General features: G+C 40.1%; 2 protein-coding genes across 4 annotated transcripts in view; both read left to right on the forward strand.

The window, feature by feature from the left end:
* Positions 1-1,917: 1,917 nt before the first annotated feature.
* Positions 1,918-10,416, forward strand: ccdc169 (coiled-coil domain containing 169). The gene is made up of 8 exons (XM_037747683.1): positions 1,918-2,136; positions 2,219-2,301; positions 2,927-3,037; positions 4,017-4,057; positions 5,822-5,920; positions 6,425-6,478; positions 6,981-7,057; positions 9,235-10,416. The coding sequence occupies exons 1-8, from the start codon at positions 2,060-2,062 to the stop codon at positions 9,428-9,430; spliced, it is 738 nt and encodes a 245-aa protein (XP_037603611.1). The 5' UTR covers positions 1,918-2,059; the 3' UTR covers positions 9,431-10,416.
* A 4,494-nt stretch (positions 10,417-14,910) lies between these two features.
* Positions 14,911-21,763, forward strand: part of dclk1a (doublecortin-like kinase 1a) — a 61,238-nt gene continuing 54,385 nt past the window's right edge. The window contains exons 1-3 of one of the 3 annotated variants that reach the window (XM_037748308.1): positions 14,911-15,143; positions 15,576-15,965; positions 19,690-20,039. In XM_037748308.1, the coding sequence (XP_037604236.1) occupies positions 15,605-15,965; positions 19,690-20,039 (711 nt within the window). In that variant the 5' untranslated portion in view covers positions 14,911-15,143; positions 15,576-15,604. Of the gene's footprint in view, positions 15,144-15,575; positions 15,966-19,689; positions 20,040-21,763 lie in introns of those variants that run through there. The other 2 variants (XM_037748306.1, XM_037748307.1) reach the window with 2 other exon arrangements.

Genomic DNA, 21,763 nt, shown 5'->3' on the forward strand with positions numbered 1-21,763 from the left:
CGTGATCTTGACAATGGAACAGCCAAGCACTAGTAGCGCTACTCTTGCAAGACTCAACCCTAACTCGATCAAATCTCTCCTCCAAGACCCGTTTGAGAGAAGGACTTTGGCGGAGAAACTCCTGGTGAAACAACTGGGCCCAGATCAACCTCCTGGACTCAGCATAAAACAACAGACCGGCGTACAAGGCAAGCCACACATGCGGAGCTTCTGTAAAGACTGGTACGCGAGGAAGGCCTGGCTAGCTGGATGCAGTCAAGCTAATGCTGTATTTTGCTTCCCATGCGTGCTTTTTAAGTCGACAGGGTCAGATTCAGCATGGGCAGAGACGGGAGTAAGAGACATGAAACACTTGTCTGAAAAAATAAGAAAACACGAGAACACCAGGATGCACATAGATAACTCCGTGAAGCTAGCTATGCTAGGCAGAGTGAACATTGCAATGCAGCTGGACGAAGGACACAGGCTTGCGGTAAAGAAGCACAATGAGGAGGTGGATAAAAACCGGCACATTTTATCAAAAATAATTGATTGTGTCAAGTTTTGCGGGGCTTTTGAGTTAGCCTTGCGTGGGCATGACGAGACTGACTCCTCGGACAACCCCGGCGTGTTCAAGGGACTTGTGGACTTTGTAGCGTCCCTCGACAGTGTGCTGGAGGAGCACCTCGAGACAGCCAGCGTTTTCAAAGGCACGTCGAAGACGGTACAGAACGAGCTGCTGAACTGCATGCTGTCGGTTGTAAGGGATTACATTCTGGAGGAAGTCAAAAACGCGGATTTTATCGCCATTCAAGCGGACGAGACGACGGACATTTCCACCCACTGCCAGCTGGTGCTCGTGCTACGCTACATAGATGCTAGCGGTAATGTACAAGAGCGGTTCTTCGAGTACATCACCATCCAGAACGCGACCGCTGACACCATCGCTACAGCGCTTATGGAGAGGCTGAGCACCATACTCCCACCCGGACAAACAGACAAACTTATTGCCCAGGCGTACGACGGGGCTGCCGTCATGAGGGGAATTGAATTGTATGAATAAGATGTCCTTATGTCAGTGTTGGAATAAATGATAGAAATGTAACTGCAAAGTAGTAATGCGTTTTTGATACCTTTTTTTGCATTGAATCGTACTAGGATGTTTGTTGAAATTGATTGGCCCTACCCAAAAAAAATCCACCAGCCGCCACTGGCTGTCATATTATACCAGGGGTCAGCAACCTGCGGCTCTGGAGCCACATGAGGCTCTTTAACCCCTCTCCAGTGGCTCCCTGTGGATTTAAAAAAAAATAAATTAGTGGAAATGAATAACTGTTTTTGGTTTACATTTTCATTTTTATTTATCATTGTTGTAGGTCTATGGTACGATGGTAGGACAGAGTATTAGGGCCACATTGAGGAAAACAAATTAATCTGAGATTTCGAGAATAAAGTCATATTACGAGAATAAAATCATAGGTTTACGAGAAAAAAAGTCGTAATATTATGAGAATAAAGTCATATTAGTATATATATATAGTAGTAATGTTACGTGTTTTCTTTTTTTCTCATAAGGTTATGACTTTATTCTCATTATATTACGACTTTGTTCCTCGTAAAGTTATGACTTTATTTTCGTAATATTACGACTTGTTTTCCCCATAAAGTTATGACTTTATTCTCCTTATATTACGACTTTTTTGTTGTAATATTATGACTTTATTCTGGAAATCTCAGATGTTTTTTCCCTCAATATGACCCTAATACTCCGTAGTACATTTGCACTTTGGCCCTCACTGCATTAGATTTATATACTATATACTTAGACTATAAACTGTGTTAACTTCATCACAATGCTCAAAACGTTTTGCAGATTTTTTTTTGCCTAAAATGTCTCTTTTGATAGTAAAGGTTGCTGACCCCTGTATTAAACCGAGGAGGAGGTTTCATTTTCAAACCTCCGGCTAATCTGCTACGCCATTATGTCCGAGGCTCCCTGAACGCACCGGGAACAGCAGCGGTCTCCATAGAAACCCCGAGGCACAAACTTTAACTCAGTTGATGTGAGTTTGTCAGAAACATGACTGCAGATAGCGACTACAGCAAATACGATCTGGCACGGCTGCAGGCAGAACTTGAGCAAGAGAGAGAGATGAAGTAAGTTTATTTAATATTATCAAAGAGATTAAATGTTATTTTCTACTGCAAAAAATAACACAATCTTTGTTCTTGATTACAGAGAAATGCTTGAAGAGTCAGTGTCTGACCTGAGGAGTACCATGTGTGAACTGCAGGAAAGACTGCACAGTGTTGACGGGGAAGGTGAGTCATTTTTTATTATTTTTATAATATAGTCTGTGAAACTGCGGTAACGTGAAGCGCAGAGTGACAAACCGTGGTACCGCCAGCCGCCGTCTGACTACCGTTGCTCCTAAAGTAGTGTTATTATGGTAAGGATGTCCTCTAAGCGAGGCGAACGGTGTTATCACGGTTTTGCGCTCGGCGGCTCACGTTACCGCAGTCTTGGAAAGGGAGGAGTGAGCGGAGGGGTACTCAGTTGGTTGCAATCTGCAACCACACCACTACATGTCGCCAAATACACACTGTACCTTTAAGTAAGGTTTTGAATGCAATGACTTTTACTTAGTAGTATTTTCACAGTGTGGTATTGCAACTTGCATTTTAGAGACCCCAGTGAATCATTGTGTAGGAAAGGCTTGTGAATAATTTAGAAACTAGATTTTAAATAAATATACATAAATATATAGTACATTAACATCTGGAGTAATTTTTGTAAGGAATTTTTATTTTCACCTCCAACAGTGGCAAGATGTCACCCAACACTGGTTTCCATTAGCCCAGTCACTCTTCAGTGTTGTCTGTAATGTGTCCTCCTGTCCCCAAATGGGACTATAGTGTGACAGTTTCCTGTTTATTGTGTAACCAGGAAATGAGTGGAAGACAAGGTATGAGACACAGATTGAGCTAAACGGACAGTTGGACAGACAGATGTCGCTCATTCATGAGAGACTGGAGGACCTACGAGGAAACCCCATGGGTGAGTTCACAGGCTGGTGCCAGCTTTTAAAAAGGGGTTTGTGCTGGAAGTACATTTGTTAGGTTAATATTGGAGCCTGCAAGCTTCACACAAGAGTTAAATACCTCATAGTAGCCTACAGAATGGTTTACTTTAAGAGCGGTATCATTGCAATACATCCACAATAGGGCTGTCAATCGATTAAAATATTTAATCGTGATTAATTGTATGATTGTCCAAAGTAAATCACGATTAATCACAAATTAATTGCAAATTTTTTTTATCTGTTCAAAATGTACCTTAAAGGGAGATTTGTCAAGTATTTAATACTCTTATCACAACATGGGAATGGATATATCATGCTTGCTTTATGCAAATGTAAGTATATATTTATTATTGGAACATAAAATAATGACAAATATTGTCCAGAAATCCTCACAAGTACTGCATTTAGCATAAGAAATATGCTTAAATCTTAACATGGCAAACTGAAGCCCAACAGGCAACAACTGTCAGTTAGTCAGTGTGCTGACTTGACTATGACTTGCCCCAAACTGCATGTGATTATCATAAAGTGGGCATGTCTGTAAAGGGGAGACTCGTGGGTACCCATAGAACCGATTTGCATTCACATATCTTGAGGTCAGAGGTCAAGGGACCCCTTTGAAAATGGCCATGACAGTTTTTCCTTGCCAAAATTTAGCGTAAATTTGGAGCATTATTTAACCTCCTTCGCGATGAGCTAGTATGACATGGTTGGTACCAATGGATCCCTTAGGTTTTTTTAGTTTCATGTGATGCCAGTATCTTCACTAGCTTTAAAACTCAGCCCGCTACAAACTCTGGAAGATCGATTGTGTTATTATTGGGTTAACTTTGATAGCCCTAGTAAGAAGACAACATGTTCAGTGTGATATATTCACTGCTCTCAAGCAAGTTTGTGTTTTAAAGCATGCACACTGGCATAATGCTCACACACACACACTCTTGTTTTTCACAGATCGACTGGCCTCCATCCGAACTTATGATGACATGCCGGTAGTGAGTGCAAACATGTTCATTTTCTATTGAGCTTTTTCTTGATCCTTTTTGTTGTTATTTAGTGAGTTCTTTCCCCAAGTGCAGATTAACAAAGAGAGGACCAACAGAGAGCTGTAAGTGTGTATAAAATAGAGGCACATACCAGCAGAGAGAGCCAGAGACCCAGAATGAGGCAGGACAGAGTGCATTGTAACGCCAGCTGCTCTCCATCCTCCCGCTGATGCAGGCTGAATCAACCACAGTTTAATCACAGCACTGTAATCACAGGATTACAAACCATGGGAGAGTAATGCACACTAATTACAATGCTTTAACACGCAGAAATGCACAACACACACTGAAAGGCTACAATACAGTCTAAATATGTGTGTGTGCGTGGGCCTTTAGGCAGAACTAGCAGATGCTCATTAGTGTATCCAAGGAGTGACAGTCAGACTGTGTACTAACGGTATGTAGATGAACTGTAAAATAGACATCTGAGAAGAATATGGACCAGTGCAGTGAGTCAATGTAAGGACAACAGTGTTCTGTTAAAGCAAGCAATACAATAACATGCCGTGTTGCTACGCCGCTTATCTACGCCGTGTTTCTACGCCGTGCTTCTATGCCGTGTTTCTACAGTAGCCAAGAACGGACAAACCAAACATTGGCTCTAGAGAGAGCCTTTTGTGTTTTATGTTACCTGAAGGCCACCGTAGTTCTCTGACATGCTTGTGAAACTGCGGTAACGTGAGCCACAGTGTGAAAAACTGTGGTACCGCCAGCCGCCGTCTGACTCCCGTTGCTCCTAAAGTAGTGTTATTATGGTAAGGATGGCCTCTGAGCGAAGCGAACAGCGTTACCACGGTTTTGCACTCAGCGGCTCACGTTACCGCAGTCTTGGAATGGGAGGAGTGAGCGGAGGGGTAGTCAGTTGGTTGCAATCTGCACCCACACCACTTGATGTCGCCAAATACACACTGTACCTTTAAGTAAGGTTTTGAATGCAATGATTTTTACTTAGTAGTATTTTCACAGTGAGGTATTGCAACTTGCATTTTAGAGACCCCCAGTGAATCAATGTGTAGGAAAGGGTTGTGAATAATTTAGAAACTAGATTTTCAAAACATATACATAAATATATAATACATTAACATCTGGAGTCATTTCTGTAAGGAATTTTTATTTTCACATCAAAAAAGACCAACAGGACATGGAATAACGGAAGGGAGAGCGGCCAAGCTAGTTCAAGTCTCAGCAAAGAGAAATATGGATCTCAATGCTAGTTTTGACAGTGAAGAGATTGAAAATGTATGTTCATACGCATATATACGCCGACGGCAGTCTTAATTAACCATAATTATGATCCTGCTAGGTGTCGAATAAGAACAGACAAGATAATGTAAAGTATCTGAATACTTGTTCCACCACTGACTGTAACATTTAACTATTATTTATAAAATACTCAACAATTGGCTGATCCACAAGCACCGGACTGGTATGATGCATATAAACCAAGTCTTACTGCACTGCTCTGTACCAGAAATCTCATCTAGCCTTATACCATGTCTCCGCTCTAATGCGTTCATTTGGTTATTGAATAATGCATGAGCCTAATCCATTTTTGTGCTCATGTTTTCTGCATTAAGCATTCTGTTATTGTTTGATCCTAGTAGATAGTGCCATGTAATTCTAGTACAAATTGATATGTAATTAGACATCAGCAGTGCAACACCTTTTTATTTGTTATGAATGTCGCTAATTGATGGAATCACTTTGCCGCAGGAAACACTTAGACAGCGTCTGAAGCTCCTGACTGAGGAAAAGTGTGGCCTCCAGAGTCAGCTGATGGACTGTCGGAGCAGAATTGAACAGGAGGGAAAGGTGTGAACCTCAGTTAGAAGGATTTTATGTTCAATATCGTTGGGGGTCACAATGTCTGCTGGTCCAGTTTCATTGTTTCTCAGACAAGCAGCTTTACATTTTACATTAATTAGCAAAGGCTTGAAAACGATTTGGCTGATATTTCGTCATTTTTTAGCAACCGTTGATTCATAATTGAACCTTAAACTTTGTCCTGTACTGCCACGACCAGGCCGGTATGCTCTTAATTTGGCGACTTGGCTCTTTGTTTATTGTTCTGTTCAACAATCAGTGAAATATTAGTTGAATAAAGGTTTAACACGCAGCTTGTGCAGCCAGTAATCCATGTTCTAATCTGTTGCTCATTAACACTGAAGACCTCCTGTAACACACTCCCAATAAACACACAGGCAGCAAACACATAACAAGAGCTGCACTCTGAGCAGACAGATTATTACTGACAGTTGTGTTGTCCATGAATGGAAAACTGTGACAATAAGGTCCTCTGTTTCTTTCAAATATCAGGCCTTTCATAAAACCAATGATGAGAGGCGGGCATACCTTTCAGAAATCGCTAAGGTAAGCATTTCCCTTTCATCCATGTCAAAAATAGTGCTCATAAGGAGTCGAGCAAGTAGCTCTCAAAACAAACCTGTTGACTACTAATTAAATATACGCCACCCTGGAGAATAGCTGTCATGATTAAATGCTACAGAAGGATAATTCAGAGCAGACTGGTTCGCTCTCTAGCTTTTCTCTTTCAGGCCTAGTTATGGTTTCTCATTCATCCTCCCTCTTGTTATATAATAGGTGAGTCTCTGTTCAACCAAAAAAGTGAGTCAAGGACTTTCTGCCTCATTCTGCGACAAAGCTGGTTCCTGGAGGAATGCAACTGCAAGGAAACTACATTTCTCCCTCAGCGTTTTAGCAACAAATCTTTACATTCATAGTGACGGCACATGACTGGCTCATGCCTGCCGTGAACACAACAGCACACCTACACGTGGATACAGCTAAACACAATGTTTATGTGTCTGGAGCTCACTAACTGTCATTACTCATGAATTGTCCACTGCCACAGCTGTCCTCCACCCTTGAAGCCCAGAGAAGACAGTACTCCACCCAGCCACAGAGGGCGCCAGAGAGCAAACAGAGGAGGTCAGTGAGACACAACACTCACAGGTGATGGACACAATAATATCTACTGTCAACCAGGGTTATTCTAATAAACTAAAACTAAAATAAGCAGTGAAAAATAGTTTTAGTAAACTGAAACTGTATCCTTTCAGAAAAGCTAAACTAAAACTATATTGCCTGGTTAAAAACTAATACAAATTTATGTAAATTAATTTCAGTTTTAGTTTTTTTTTTTTAGATATAATATATCACTACTGAAAAAAAGGAGACAGCATGAATTTCCGTCAACTCTCGTGACGTTGGACCAGAGAAATTGCACACACTTGATATTGCCGGAGATGGCGCTATGACACAATTGCTTCATTAAAGTAGCACGAAGATTAAACATTATGGCCATTCCTACACAGTTGTCCAACCATGCATTTTGTATGTACAGTATATGTAGCTACAAACTTCTGCGACATTATAGCTAGCCCTAACAAAGACAAACTAAAACTACTTTCAAACTAAAACTAAATAAATAAAAACTAAAACTTACCTTTTCTGAAAAACTGAAAGTAAACCAGAACTAGCAAACAGAACTAAAACTAAACGAAAATTAAAACGAAAAGTCAAAACTAAAATGAAATATAAACTTTTTGAAAATTCCAAACTATTATAACCTTACTGTAGACTGTCGAGCTGAATTAAAAAAAAAAACATTATGAGCTTCACATAGGTAACATGTGTTTGTTCGATTTGGTGTATGAATGTGTTAATTTGATAACAGCTTTTTTCCTTTATTTTCACTTCATTTGATTTATTTATAAGGGATTGTGTACAATATTATATGTGAAATAAATGCTCCCATTTGATGTATTTTTGTCTTGTAGTTAACAGAAAGCTAATATTCATCTGTATTTCATTTTCGGTACAATAAAAACATGGAACTAAAATGACCAAATTAAAAACAGCAAAAGGACATAATTATAGAGCAAAAAAAATTGAGTAAAATGCAGAGTCAGTAAGTACAGATCAAAGTTATTGCTTTAATTCGGCTTTAAAGTTAATGTTAGAACTGCAACACTTTAAAGAGAGCTCCATTGAGTGGTGGCTTTAATGCTGGCTGCACAAATGCAGTGCAAAGAGATATTATGGAAGATATATTTAACATTTTATGCACAACACACACTAAAAATCAGTTTATAGACATCCATGACTCTTTAACTACGTTTGCTATATGACATACTGTGAGTAAACATCATCTCTGTGTAAACAAATTTGATTTGCAATCAGACTTAATTTTGCAGTTAATGTATTATCATGATTTGCCGCTAATAGAGTAATCATGCTAGACAGATTGACTCAGAATTAATAAATGACTTACGGCTGTCAATCGATTAAACTATTTAATCGTGATTAATCGCATGATTGTCCCTAGTTAATCGTGATCGCAAATTAATCATCCATGTTTTATCTGTTCAAAATGTACCTTGAAGGGAAACTATCAAGTATTTAATACTCTTATGAACACGGGAGTGGGCAAATATGCTTGCTTTATGCAAATGTACAGTATTTAGTTATTTATAACTGGAAATCAATTAACAACACAAAACAATGACAAACCCTCACAGGTACTGCATTTAACATAAGAAATATGCTCAAATCATAACATGGCAAACTGTAGCCCAACAGGCAATAACAGCTGTCAGTGTGTCAGTGTGCTGACTTGACTATGACTTGCCCCAAACTGCATGTGATTATCATAAAGTGGGCATGTCTGTAAAGGGGAGACTCGTGGGTACCCATAGAACCCAGTTTCATTCACATATCTTGAGGTCAGAGGTCAAGGGACCCCTTTGAAAATGGCCATGACAGTTTTTCCTCGCCAAATTTTAACATAAGTTTGGAGTGTTATTTAACCCCCTATAGTTTTCTAGGTTTTCTAGTTTCATATGATGCCAGTATCTTCACTTTAGCTTTAAAACTGAGCTACATCCTAAAAATCGCAAGTTGTTAGTGGCGTTTAAACAAATTCGCCTTAACACATTATTATCACATTAACTTTGACAGCCCTAACATTAATAAATTCTGAGATCTTAGACTATCATTGCTTTTGAATTGAGAAGTCCAGTGTTATTTTATCTCTCTGAAGCACTTTAATAGAAAACACAGTGTCTCTGATTCTGCTAAACTAACTACATTTTCTGATTGCATAGAGGGAGGCGGACCAGCAGGAAGGCAGAGGCTGATTCTAAGAAAGGAAAAGAGAGAGAAGAAGATGGAGGAGGAGTGCGTGTGAAAGGAGGAGGAGGAGGTGGTGGAGCAGCAGCAGAGAGAAGAGAAGAAAATAAATCCCAACGGGGAAGCAGCAGGTTACCCACCCTAAAGCACTACCTGAAACACAATCCCTAACCCATAAACCTGCTGGTATAGCCCTTTTTTAAAAGGAGGTAATGTGGCTTTGTTTACATTTCTCAAAAGATGATTGTGAGGTTATCTACCCATGTGCCACAAAGTGTTGTAGCACAATTGATGCCAAATACAGTGGTATAAAATGTTACATTTATAATGAAGTCTGGCATTATGTTTTTCTTCTTTGTTTCAACAAAAAGAGTAGCTACGAGGAGAAATGTTTAAAAAGGAGAAATATTACAAGCTCTTGAGTGCGGCGAGGTCGTCTCTTAATGTGCCAGAAGCCTGCTGAGCCTGACATTTCTCGTGTCACTGCGATTTTATTTTTCTGAAACACCTCCCACGACTTGTATTACGTAAGCAACACCACGTCCACCACTCTCCGAATGTACTTCACCCACAGAGCAACCAGTCACCCCCGTCCCACCCACTGACCGCCTTTACAAACGTAGGTGTAAGAAAACTGTATCCATACGCGATGCGGTAGTGAATAGGAAGATTGCCAGAGGCTGTTTCATTTGTTTGTGTGGAGGATGGGTTGTGTTCTTGTCAGCCTCAAAACTGAATTGAAAACAAAAGACATGTTCTCATAGGCGAAACCAGCATGAATTTATCAGTTTGTCTCTTTACAGCTTTATGAAATTGCAGTTTCCTTCTTCACTGATTGTAATTGCAATGACGTCATATTAATTAGCTCATAGGTTTTGACCTGAAATTGGGGTTTGAGACAAAGAGGTTACAGGCAAAGAACAATTCATTAAGGGGAATTATGCATTACCTACTCTCCGACTAAAGTATATGTCCAAGACCGGCATGGCAGTGTGTTGTAGTGACGAGGGAACTGGCCTTTAAGTAGAAGGGCAGAGATCAAGCCCCGGTGTCAACAAGCATCAGACCAGCTGAACGGTCCTTGAGCGTGACACTGAATACTCAACTACCTTCAGCTTGCTGTGAAGAAAAATGTATAATAAATAAATAAAATTAAACTTCTGAATAAATTTCCTTACTTTTATTAATGCAATAATATTTAATTTCAATTCTTTAACTATTATATTTGATTCAATATTTCTGTTTTCCATTATAAGCATTTTTTGTCTGTTTAGTGTGAGTGTGTCTGTATGTTTGTGTCTGCTCGTCATAATAAGAGTTTATCATTCAAAATATATATATATCTTTCAAAATATATATCTATTTTTAGCATATTCCCTTATCTTCCTTACAATTTGCTGAGCCACTTGCTCAGCTGTTGCCATGTTGAGAGCCATGCGGAGGCAATAGAAATGCTACAAATCTCGCATTTAGCACCTTTAAATATTCTACGATCTCACCGAGTCGGTCACTAATTTATCCTTCTCTTCATTCAATAAACCAACTCCAAAAAATATCACCTGTTGACCTCAGCAATCCAAATCCTCAGATGCTCTAATTTCCAGCTCCAGGAGACATGTGTTAGTGACTTCACTGTCTAAAATGATTGGAACTGCACAGTGTGAAATCTGTTTTTGGCTGTACTTTCCCTTTACAGGTCCACTCATATTTCTGCTATAGTTGGCAGACTCTGTGTACAATCCTATATGTGCTGCAGTGACAGGTTGTTTGTCTTGGATTAATGACTTAATTTAAAGATGGCCGGTCCATATTGCCTCATGGAAGAGTGAGCACATTTACAGCACACCACTCTCTTTACCTCTTTCTCCTCTTTTTACTCTCTGTTTCACGCACAAGCTCATTTTAGTACAGTTCACTGCATCCTGCCCATGAATCACACAGCCACAGAGTACCCACCTAGACTTCTTCTGCAGGCAGGTGAAACACGGTGACAAATCACTACAGTATCCGTCAAAACACCACGAGTCGCACTACTGCCCAATTTAGTGTACGTGCAAGTTTATATGTGTGCATATAAGAGACTCATTTGCAAATGCATGTGTGCATTCATGTGAAAGACTCTACTTTAAAACCTGTAATATGTGCCAGAGTGACAGACTTTCCTAGTCGTCCCTATGTTCCCACACCACACTGTGTTGTGTGAAATTGTAGCATAAAGATGCAGCAATTAATGACAGAATAGAAAGAGTATCTTTGTACAGTAGCATCTGTCAACAGTCTGAGTGGGTGGGTTTTTACATTTCTCTCCTGGGCACTGAAATTAAGACCGATTTAATTTGTTGGGATTACTCCAGATGGGATTCACCATGCACAATATGAATCATCAGCCCATCCATCCACATCTGAATGAGCTCCAACTTCTGGTTTATTTATCATTCGTAGAATTGCTTTTACTTGTGTTTTCTTAGTATCTCTGAAACAACTTTTAGAGTCAAAAAGTGGTAGTCGTGAGTCACTGAGAAAAAAGTGATCTCTGTACTTCAGCAGATCATAAAACTGTCCGAACCACATTAAATGTGCCTGAAAAGGCACTTTGATAGCTGTTGTCACAAATGCCAAAAATCTCCATCTCTTTATATACAAGTCAATTGAATCTCAGGAACTTGCCTAGTCATACTCCAGGAGCAAAGATGACCTTGATGAAGAATTGCACCCATTTTATCACTTGTGTTATACAAGTGATAAAATTGATGCAAGCCTATCATTCTGGATTTATTTTGGCCAGTCAGCTGCAATGCTGAAACAAACGTGGATGCACATAAACTGTCATATTTCATATGCTTGCTTACAGAGTTGCACTCAAGGCTGAGCTGCTTAAACCTCTGAAATGCCTGTATTTATTCACAGCAATGCTAAAATCCATTAATTTTTATGTCTCCCTATGCTATTTAAATACAGGTGGACTCTGACAAATATCCGATTTGACTTGCAAATTTTTAGGAATTAAGAATGGAAATGAGACCATGGTCCTGCTGTTAACGTCCTTCACTGTGTCCTCCATCTTTCTTAGTCTAAAGACACGTGTGCTCTGTTTCCCCAGGATTCATTTAGACAGGAACACCTTGTCACTCCTCAGTTTGTGACGCCCATTGGGTCCTTGTGTGTGTGTTTCTCCCCCAAAATAGAAAAATCTTTCTTTCTCACATCCTGATGCATTCATGTGCATATGCAGTCAAACAGGCAGGTATGCGCGCGGAAGCAGTCATAAAAGATGCAATCACATGCTGTATTTGAACAGGAAAATGTCAGATGTATTCATGCAAGTTGTGGATTAGTTGAAAAAAAAATTCACAAGCATAACATAAACAGTGACGTGCACAGATATCTTTGGGGGCACCCTCTCCTAATTATTTATAAAAAAAAATAAAAGTTACATACAGTAGCACAGATATTTGACTTACTTACATATTTATTTATTTCATTACCCATACAATCATGCATATTTTTAATACCCAACAGGTGATGGACACAGTTTTGGACCAGCAGAGTGATGGTGAAGTAAAGATGACACCAACATTGAGGACATTTTTTGATCAACAAGCTCTATTTTGATGCTTTATATGCATTTTGGGCACCTTATTTACATGCAAAGTACATGTCTTAATCAAAAAAACTGTTGTTTATACTTTCCAGATTAACTATGAATTGTGAAGATATAGTAGCCTATACACTCTGCCATTTATTCTCTACTGTAAGTCTAGTCATAGGCCAAAATGTCAGGTTCTTGAGCACCACCTTGGGTCTTTCTGTGCTCGTGCCTGAACATAAATATGAAGAAAGTGAAGCATTTTACATAAAAAAGCTGTGACATGTTCAACACATAACACAATGTCTTCCACCTGTTCAACCCCTGTAAATACAATGATATAAAAACAATATTTTAACTGCAACTTTCACCTTCACTGGCACAGATAAATGAAGGGCAACACATATACAGACATATATAGTTCATCAGGGAGTGGTGATGGAGCAGAATAGGGTGGTCTCTGGAGGCCAGGATGTAGGTCAGTGGTCTTTATCGCTCCCATTGCTCGGAGAGACTATTTCCCACCGTCACATACAAACAAACTCCAGAGTTTATAGGAAGAAACAGGCTTATGTTAACGAGACAGCAGCATCCTCTCCAGCTCTCATCTCTCTTCCTGCATGTTGCTTATGGAGTCCCGTGTAACTCAACATAGTATGTTGAAATCATTTAGACATGTAATCCCAATTGAGTCTTCATACACGAGATAAATAAATGGGATTGGGTACAAAATCATACTTGTCACAGTGCATTTGGATCACTGTGAAAGCTGCTCTACAGTACATAGTTTAAATCTTATAGTTTAGCTGCCTTGAGACCCTTGTGTATACATTGGAGTAAGTGTGTTACATAACAGCTCACGTGCAAATATTGGGTTAAACATAATGCTGTTTATTATAGTATCATGGTTTTGATGAGATGTGATTGGTCGTAACCTACACACCAAAAATAAAGATGATACTTCTTGTTTTGATGAAGTCATTCACATTCACAAATATGTCATGAAATTGAATTAAAAATACATATCAATTAATTTATGAATGATGATTTCTGGTATTCTATGACCACGGAATTCTCCAGAAATGTATTTTTGTTACTTAAAGCAGCAGCGGGTAATTGGAGCAAATATGATTAAAAAAATATTTTGTATAAAACAGTCACTATATCCTAACAGTAGTACATGAGGCAGGTAATCTGAAAGAATTCATGTGCCCTCTGTGTACTCTGGTGTCCTCCGGTGCTCTTAACGGCATCTGCAAGATTTCACAGACTGAAAAAACAAGCAATCAGATCTGAGCCGGAGTCTGCCGTCTTTAAGCAGCTGTCAATCACTCAAGATCAAATGGTCAAACTAGACAGCGCTGATCAAATATGAATCAATGTTCTGTTACTGTAATGTCTATTTCTTGTCTCAAATGTTTTCAGAAACATCTTGTAGTGTACTGTTTCGCTGTAAAAATTAGAAAGTTTGTGACGCCGTCAGCCATGTTGCAATCAGTTGAGGAAATACCAAGCACCGCCCCGCACAGCCAATAGGAACGCTCAATAGGAAACGCTCTCTCTGAAATGATCTGTGATTGGCAAAAGTCTCCCGTCACAGGGCTAGATTTTTTAAAGCCTGAAAACAGAGCCAAGATGAGGTGCAGAAGTCTAGTTTCCTCTCAGAACACTTGAATTACAATATGCTGAAAGGTTATTATGGAATTTTTACCCAATGATGATGCCAAAAACATTCTGCCTACTGCAGGTTTAAAGGTTCAAATATGACAGTAAAAAAAACATTATTTTTCACTCTTCTTAATGGAGCATCAAAGTGATTAAATAAAAAATAAATTGTCAATTCATCCGAGTCGTGTCCTCAGGGCTGGGGGGTGGTGGTTCCAGGACCAGCAGCACCCCCCCATCTAGCACCAGTGGGAAGCTGTGGGTTTGCATCCTAATGAGGGGTAGGTGGGGGGGGCGCTGAATGAAAATCACGACAGAGTGACGTGGTGGAGGAGGAGGAGGTGGGTGAAAAGAGAGAAGGGAGAGGGAAGCAGCTGCTATACCTAGTTCATATCCAGTCCAGCCTCTGCTGCTGCTTCTCACACACACACATAAACACACATATACTGGTGTCTGGTGGTGGTGGTGGTGGTGAACTGGACAACAAAGGGACGCACAGAGGGGGCTCATCGCAGCCAGGATATAGGAGCACACATTGCCACCACAACTCTTCTTTTTCTTCACATCTACTGGGAAATAAAACAGCAGGCACACTGGAGGTGACCGTCACTGAAGCGCTAATTGCGCACGTCGGTAAGAATGCGCTCATTATCATCAGCTGATAGAAAAAGTGATGCATCATTGTCTTAAAACACACTCTTATACTCTCAACTACAATTTTTTAATTCTTAAATTAGAATTATTTGGGGTCGCAGTTTAATGTTTGTCTGCTGTGCGTAAAGAGGGTAAATTAATAGTCTGTTATTGATTCGTGACTGGCGCTCTATATGTGCGCCTCAGAGCCACTAGGCGCACTCTGACAGACAGTCTGTGGGTCGTCATGAGGCTTCGGCTTAAGAGCACTTAATCTGTCATTAGGGAGTTATTTTCAGACGGTGCGCCAGCGACGGACATCGGCTGGGCTACTTTATACCAGCGCGTCCAAAAAAAACTCATTTTGGTTCTTGCTTTTAGGGAAACACCGCTTTGTTTTTGTTTACTTCAAACTTTTTCTCTTCCTCCCAGACAGTACAGCCGTACTTGTGAGCCTCGCGATGGAAATGGAGCATTTCGACGACCGGGACAAAGGTCAGAGACACGGCCGCTCCAACAGCAAGATGAACGGGGTGCCGAGTCCGACGCACAGTGCCCACTGCAGCCTGTACCGGACCCGCACCCTGAAGACTCTCACCACGGAGAAGAGAGCCAAGAAGGTGCGCTTCTACCGCAACGGAGACCGCTACTTCAACGGGATAGTGTACGCCATCTCCTCGGACCGGTTCCGGACCTTTGACGCCCTGCTGGCCGACCTGACCCGCTCCCTGTCCGACAATGTGAACCTGCCGCAGGGCGTGCGGACCATCTACACTCTGGACGGCTGCAAGAAGATCAGCAGCATCGAGCAGCTGGTAGAAGGTGAGTAGAGCATCAACAGCACACCTGTTGGGGGGACTTCACTTAATTGATAGGTTTATGTGTTCCTCTCATGCACCTGCATGGGGGACTACACTTAAACCTGCAGTAGGCAGAATATTTTTGGTATCATTGGACAAAAATCCCATAATAACATTTCAGCATATTGTGATTCAAGTGTTCTGAGAGAAAACTAGACTTCTGTACCTCCTCTTGGCTCTGTTTTCAGGCTTTAAAAAATCTAGCCTGCAAAGGGAGACTTTGACCAATCACATGTCATTTCATTGAGAGAGCGTTCCTATTGGCTGTGCTCCGGTCATGTGACCGGAACTTGCCGTTCCTTCAACAGATTTTACAATGGCTCTCATAGACGTTTGCCAATCACAGGTCATTTCAGAGAGAGCGTTCCTATTGGCTGTGCTCCGGCTGTTGGACGGTGCTTGGTCCTGGAACCACCCCCAGCCCCGAAGACAGGCGTTGGCTGAATTGACAATTTATTTTTATTTAATCACTTTGATGCTCCATTAAGAAGAGCAAAACAAAAAAAATTGTTTCTGTCATATTTGAACCTTTAAACCTGCGTTAATGTTTTTGGCATCATTGGAAAAAAAATTCCATAATGACCTTTCAGCATATTGTAATTCAAGTGTTCTAAGAGAAAACTAGACTGCTGCACCTCCTCATGACTCTGTTTTCAGGCTTTAGTAAAATCTAGCCAGTGATGGAAGACTTTGGCCAATCACATGTCATTTCAGAGAGAGAGAGAGCGTTCCTATTGGCTGTGCTCCGGCTGGTGGGCAGTGCTTCGTATTTCCTCAACTGATTTAAACACTTAAAGATTGTGTAGGCGGAATATTTTGGCATCATTGGACAAAAATGCCATAATAACCACATCCAAACACTCCTCATAGTTTGAGATTAGTCCAGTTTGTATGAGACCAGGCTCCAATGTTTCTCAGTGGGGGATTTAGACTTAAATCTTGATGGAAAAACTGAGATGTCTGGAACTGTGAGGCAGTTTAATACAGATGGAGACATCAACTATGACCCCTCTACTTATTTCATTACAAAGGACGTGAAAGCATTTCATACTATAGTGTGGAGAAACCTGGTTTAATTAAACTTAATGTCAATTTGGTGAAATTAGCAATTTAAAAACTGTGCATCAGAATCTGAATAAACTGAATGCTACACTAAATACACTAATTTTGGCCACAATCATCGTACTTGAGATAACTAGACTTCTGCAACTCCTCATGGCTCTGTTTTCAGGCTTTAAAAAATCTAGCCAGTGACGGGAGACTTTGGCCAATCACAGGTCATTTCAGAGAGAGAGAGAGCATTCCTATTGGCTGTGCTCCGGCTGGTGGGCGGTGCTTGGTATTTTCCTCAACTGATCTCAACATGGCTGCCGGGTCACAAACTTTCTCATTTTATTATTTTTTTAAATCATATTTGCTCCAATTCTACCTACTGCATCTTTAATTGATAAAATAATCTACAGATTAATCAACAATGAAAATAATAGTTAGTTGCAGTCCTAATGTGCCATTAATTTTACTTATGTAATCACCACAATAATACAAAGCAAGACAATATAATATAGTCATACGGTGAACGTACAGTACTTCAATACCCAGTAAATGTAGATATAATGACCTGTTTTAAAACAAACAAATCACTGCTAATTTCTATAAGATTACGGTCATTTAAAGATGGTAAAGAACAGGTTTAGCCACAACATGAAAAGCCCTGTTCTTTGTAAATGAATGTCAAACCCATGTGGTTATATTGATTATGGTCCCACCCCTAGGCCACATGCTGCACTTAGTTCTGAAACAGTACACAGTACATTAAAGCCAACCCTGATCTAGATATATATAAATAACTTTTCAATAACTTGTGAAGTAAATTTGCCCTTTGTCTTGATAATAACACAATTATTTTATATTTATATATATATATATATATGTATATATATATATATATATATATATATATATATATATATATACATATATATATATATATATATATATATATATATATATATATATATATGTATGCTTTAAAAAGTAAGAAAAAAAATACAAAATACAATATTTCCTTATTGTTTTTACATTAAATTAAAGGTCATATTGATATAATTTTTATGTAGACGAATATTTAAAAACAAAAAAATGGTAGATCTGATTTTCTTTTGTCATATAGGCTACAAAACATGCCTAGAATACTACCACAAAAATAATTAATGTAACAAAAAACAATGCAGCCACCCTTGATCTACATAAATAAATAACCTTTCAATAACTTGTGAAGTAAATTTGCACTTTGACTTAATAATAATAAATTTATTTATACAGTGCTTTAAAAAGTAAAAAAAAAACAGCAAAAAAAACAAAACAATAACCATATATATATATATATATATATATATATATATATATATATATATATATATATATATATATAAAATGTTTTTTAAAAGGCTTAGGCTAATTCCAATATTTGTTCCTCACTGTTTTTACATTCACAATTAAAGGTTTTATTGATAACATTTTTATGTGGATGAATATTTTAAATAAATAAATAATGTATTTAAATTACTGAAAATACATCCACAGAGCTTTTAGAAAGGTGCCGAATAAAAGTATGGCTTTTCCTGACAACAATTATGATTGTGAATTAATCATTTTAAAAAATTTGCTGAGTCCAAAATGAATGTTTCTTGTTTATTTCTATGGAAGATATCTCACGTTTGGTTCCCCCTGCTAACAAGGCTTGTGAGCCAATAGTAAAACAACGTTGGTATCACGTGGTATCTCTGGGTCATCAGTTACTGTAGAAAAAGCGGATAAATGGCCGAGATTGACGGTAAATGCCTGGCAACGACTTGTAGTGAAGTAAATGCAATGGAACGGGGGACGGAGAATGCGACAGCTAGTGGCTGAATGTTATCAATGTTATCAATAGCACCTTTAATTGCAGGTTTATGTGTTCCTCTCATGCACCTGGGAGACTCATGGCCTTATCAGCATAGTTGCTAATCTAAAATCTAGTGGGACATGTCTGTCTGTGCATCTCTTCCTCTAAGGAACAAACCCTGTCAGCTGCCATGTTATATGATCTTTCCCTGCTCACCTCTCTGTTGTAGCTAGACAAACCTGAGACTATGGAAATGTGACGTGAGCAGTAATTTACGGGTTTAAAATCAGGCTCAGCAAGATATTTTTTTATGGACACTGCTCTATAAAACTGGCTAAACACACTGTAGATTATTATTATGAAGATTATACCACTCAATTGATGGCCATATGGTGATACAGACATATGTTTCGGCTCAGATTAGCTCTCTCTTGATCTGTTTTACTCTCTAAGAGGTGACATGGGATGGACTACAAGTTGTTGGCATCGTCTTTGTTTGACATGGGATATGAAATAAAGGCCTGAAGGAAAGCAAGCTGCAAAATATCCCATATTTAATCTATTTAATCATGTATTATGTTGCATGCTGCTAGAATAATAGTGTTGTTGCTTGGTTAAGAGATGCTGCACACTGCTTCCTTCCTTTCTTTATCTTTCTTCTCTGCATTATGTCATACTCTTCACCATTTTTGCTCTCTCTAAATAGAGCTGCTCATTTCTTTTGTTATTTCTGAAGCTCATGTAATTTCCTCCAATTAATCCCTCCTTTTGTCTCTCTCCTCCCTCCCCTTAACCCCAACAGGTGACAGTTATGTGTGCAGCTCCATCGAAGCCTACAAGAAGTTGGATTACACAAAAAACGTGAACCCCAACTGGTCGGTGAACGTCAAGGCCTCGGCTGCGTCCTCCCGCGGGCCTCCCTCCCTGGGCAGCACCAATGCCGGTGCCCCCGAGAGCCGCGAAATCAAGGACTTCATACGTCCAAAGCTTGTGACAGTGGTGCGGAGCGGAGTGAAGCCCCGCAAAGCTGTGAGGATCCTGCTGAACAAGAAGACGGCCCATTCATACGAGCAAGTCCTGACCGACATCACGGATGCCATCAAGCTGGACTCTGGGGTGGTGAAAAAGATCTACACGCTGGAGGGCAAACTGGTGAGAAATCTTAGGTCATTTTCTAAGCATTGTTCGTGTTGTGCAGGGAAACACCATCGAATTAGAGGACATCAGACATTATCTTTGGTTGGTATTGCTGATTGTTCACCTGCATTCAAGGTAGCAATGTTTCTAAACCTTCCAGGCTAAATGGTGACGTTGTGTTTCACACATGATGAGTGGTTCCATTGAGAGAAAAAGCCCAAACACTGAGATAAAATTGAGTATTTGTATTGCTGTTTTGGACTTTGTTACCCGTGCAATAGAGAGATTCAATATCATAGTGATTAACAGCCATCGTTCTTTCATGAAGGTGGTGGTTTAGCATTGGTGTTGCTTGAAGAGGGGAAATACAGATCAACAGGCTGATCAAAATGGCTAAATATTTTATGAACCACACTCTCATTTTTCTTTCACGAGCCTTCTATGAATGAAGAACGTCTGTGTCCCTGTTCACAGCCAGGGCTGTGGCGAGAAATAGTGACACAGAAAAGGGGTCGAGAGAAGGTAAAGATGAAAGAAATCTATGAATGGAGTCTGGGTTGGTTTCTCACCCACGCTGCAGCGAAAGTGTGCCAGGGCTTTGCCTCCGAACACGGAGATGAATCAGAGTCATGGCCCCCTTGATACTCCACCCACCTATTCAGCTCCTTCTCTCAGCTGTGGAGGGAGACGCTATAAAAAGAACACGCTTTAAAGCAGTACTACACGTGTGCATGTAGCACGTATTCTCCACTACAGCACTAAAATTAATGTGGAAATGGCCCTGAACTTGAATGAGGTCAAACACACTTTCTCTGTGCTGGCACACGTCCATGTTTGTGTCAGACAAAGAGAGAAAGACGGCGTCTGTGCCAGCATGTCAGGGTTTCAGGTTATATTTGTGACATGTTTTAGCTCTCTCGTCTCTTCCTGTTTGCCTCCGTGTCACCTCTCCATCTCTCGTGCCATCCCCCCCGTCATCATTGTTTCCGTCTGTCTGCTCTCTCGAGGTCACGTTGTAGCTCCAAGTTATTGAACGCAGCGACACAGAACCACTTTTCCCCTGGCAGCGGCATCAGAACGACACCATTATTCCTGAAACAGATTGTGTTTGACGTCGAGGGCTTCCTGCCATTTTGCGTCGCACAGCCGTAATCGTCTCCTAAATGGCCAATTTGTGACTCATCCTCATGAATATGGTCTTTGCCCTTATGGGCTTTTCATTCCTTAATTGCCATTTTAGTACTCCCTGTTAGCATTTATCCCTCTTCTCAACGTTAATCTTCATGTGTTGGCACCGGCACGTCTCTGAAGCCACGCAGTCTATTTAATGATCAGCTGTTAACCCAGTAGGAAGTCATTCCAGATTTTCCTGACCTGACCTGCTGTCAGATCCCAGCACCAGCCAATAAAATCCCAGGATCAGGTTTTCCTTGAGAAACCTCCTGCTGGGGATTAAACTCACGCTTTTGCACAATGCGCTCTAACTCTGTGGTCGCCATCGGTTACGATTATCTTGGAGATTACACAATAAATGCTGCTCTCACCCAGTTCACCCCTCCGCGATTGGAAGTAAGACTATTATGGTTATGCTATTTTTAGACGTGGTATTGATTGGGCCTGTCGGCATGGTAACACGCTCACTGCCAAATTGGATGGGTTGGGCTGAGTGCAGAACCAACTCCTTCTCATTTTTTTTGTGTATAGCGTGCGTGGGTTAATGCATGTGGGAGAGTTTGCGA

The sequence above is a fragment of the Sebastes umbrosus genome, chromosome 17 (assembly GCF_015220745.1).
Source record: "Sebastes umbrosus isolate fSebUmb1 chromosome 17, fSebUmb1.pri, whole genome shotgun sequence".
Classification (NCBI taxonomy): domain Eukaryota; kingdom Metazoa; phylum Chordata; class Actinopteri; order Perciformes; family Sebastidae; genus Sebastes; species Sebastes umbrosus.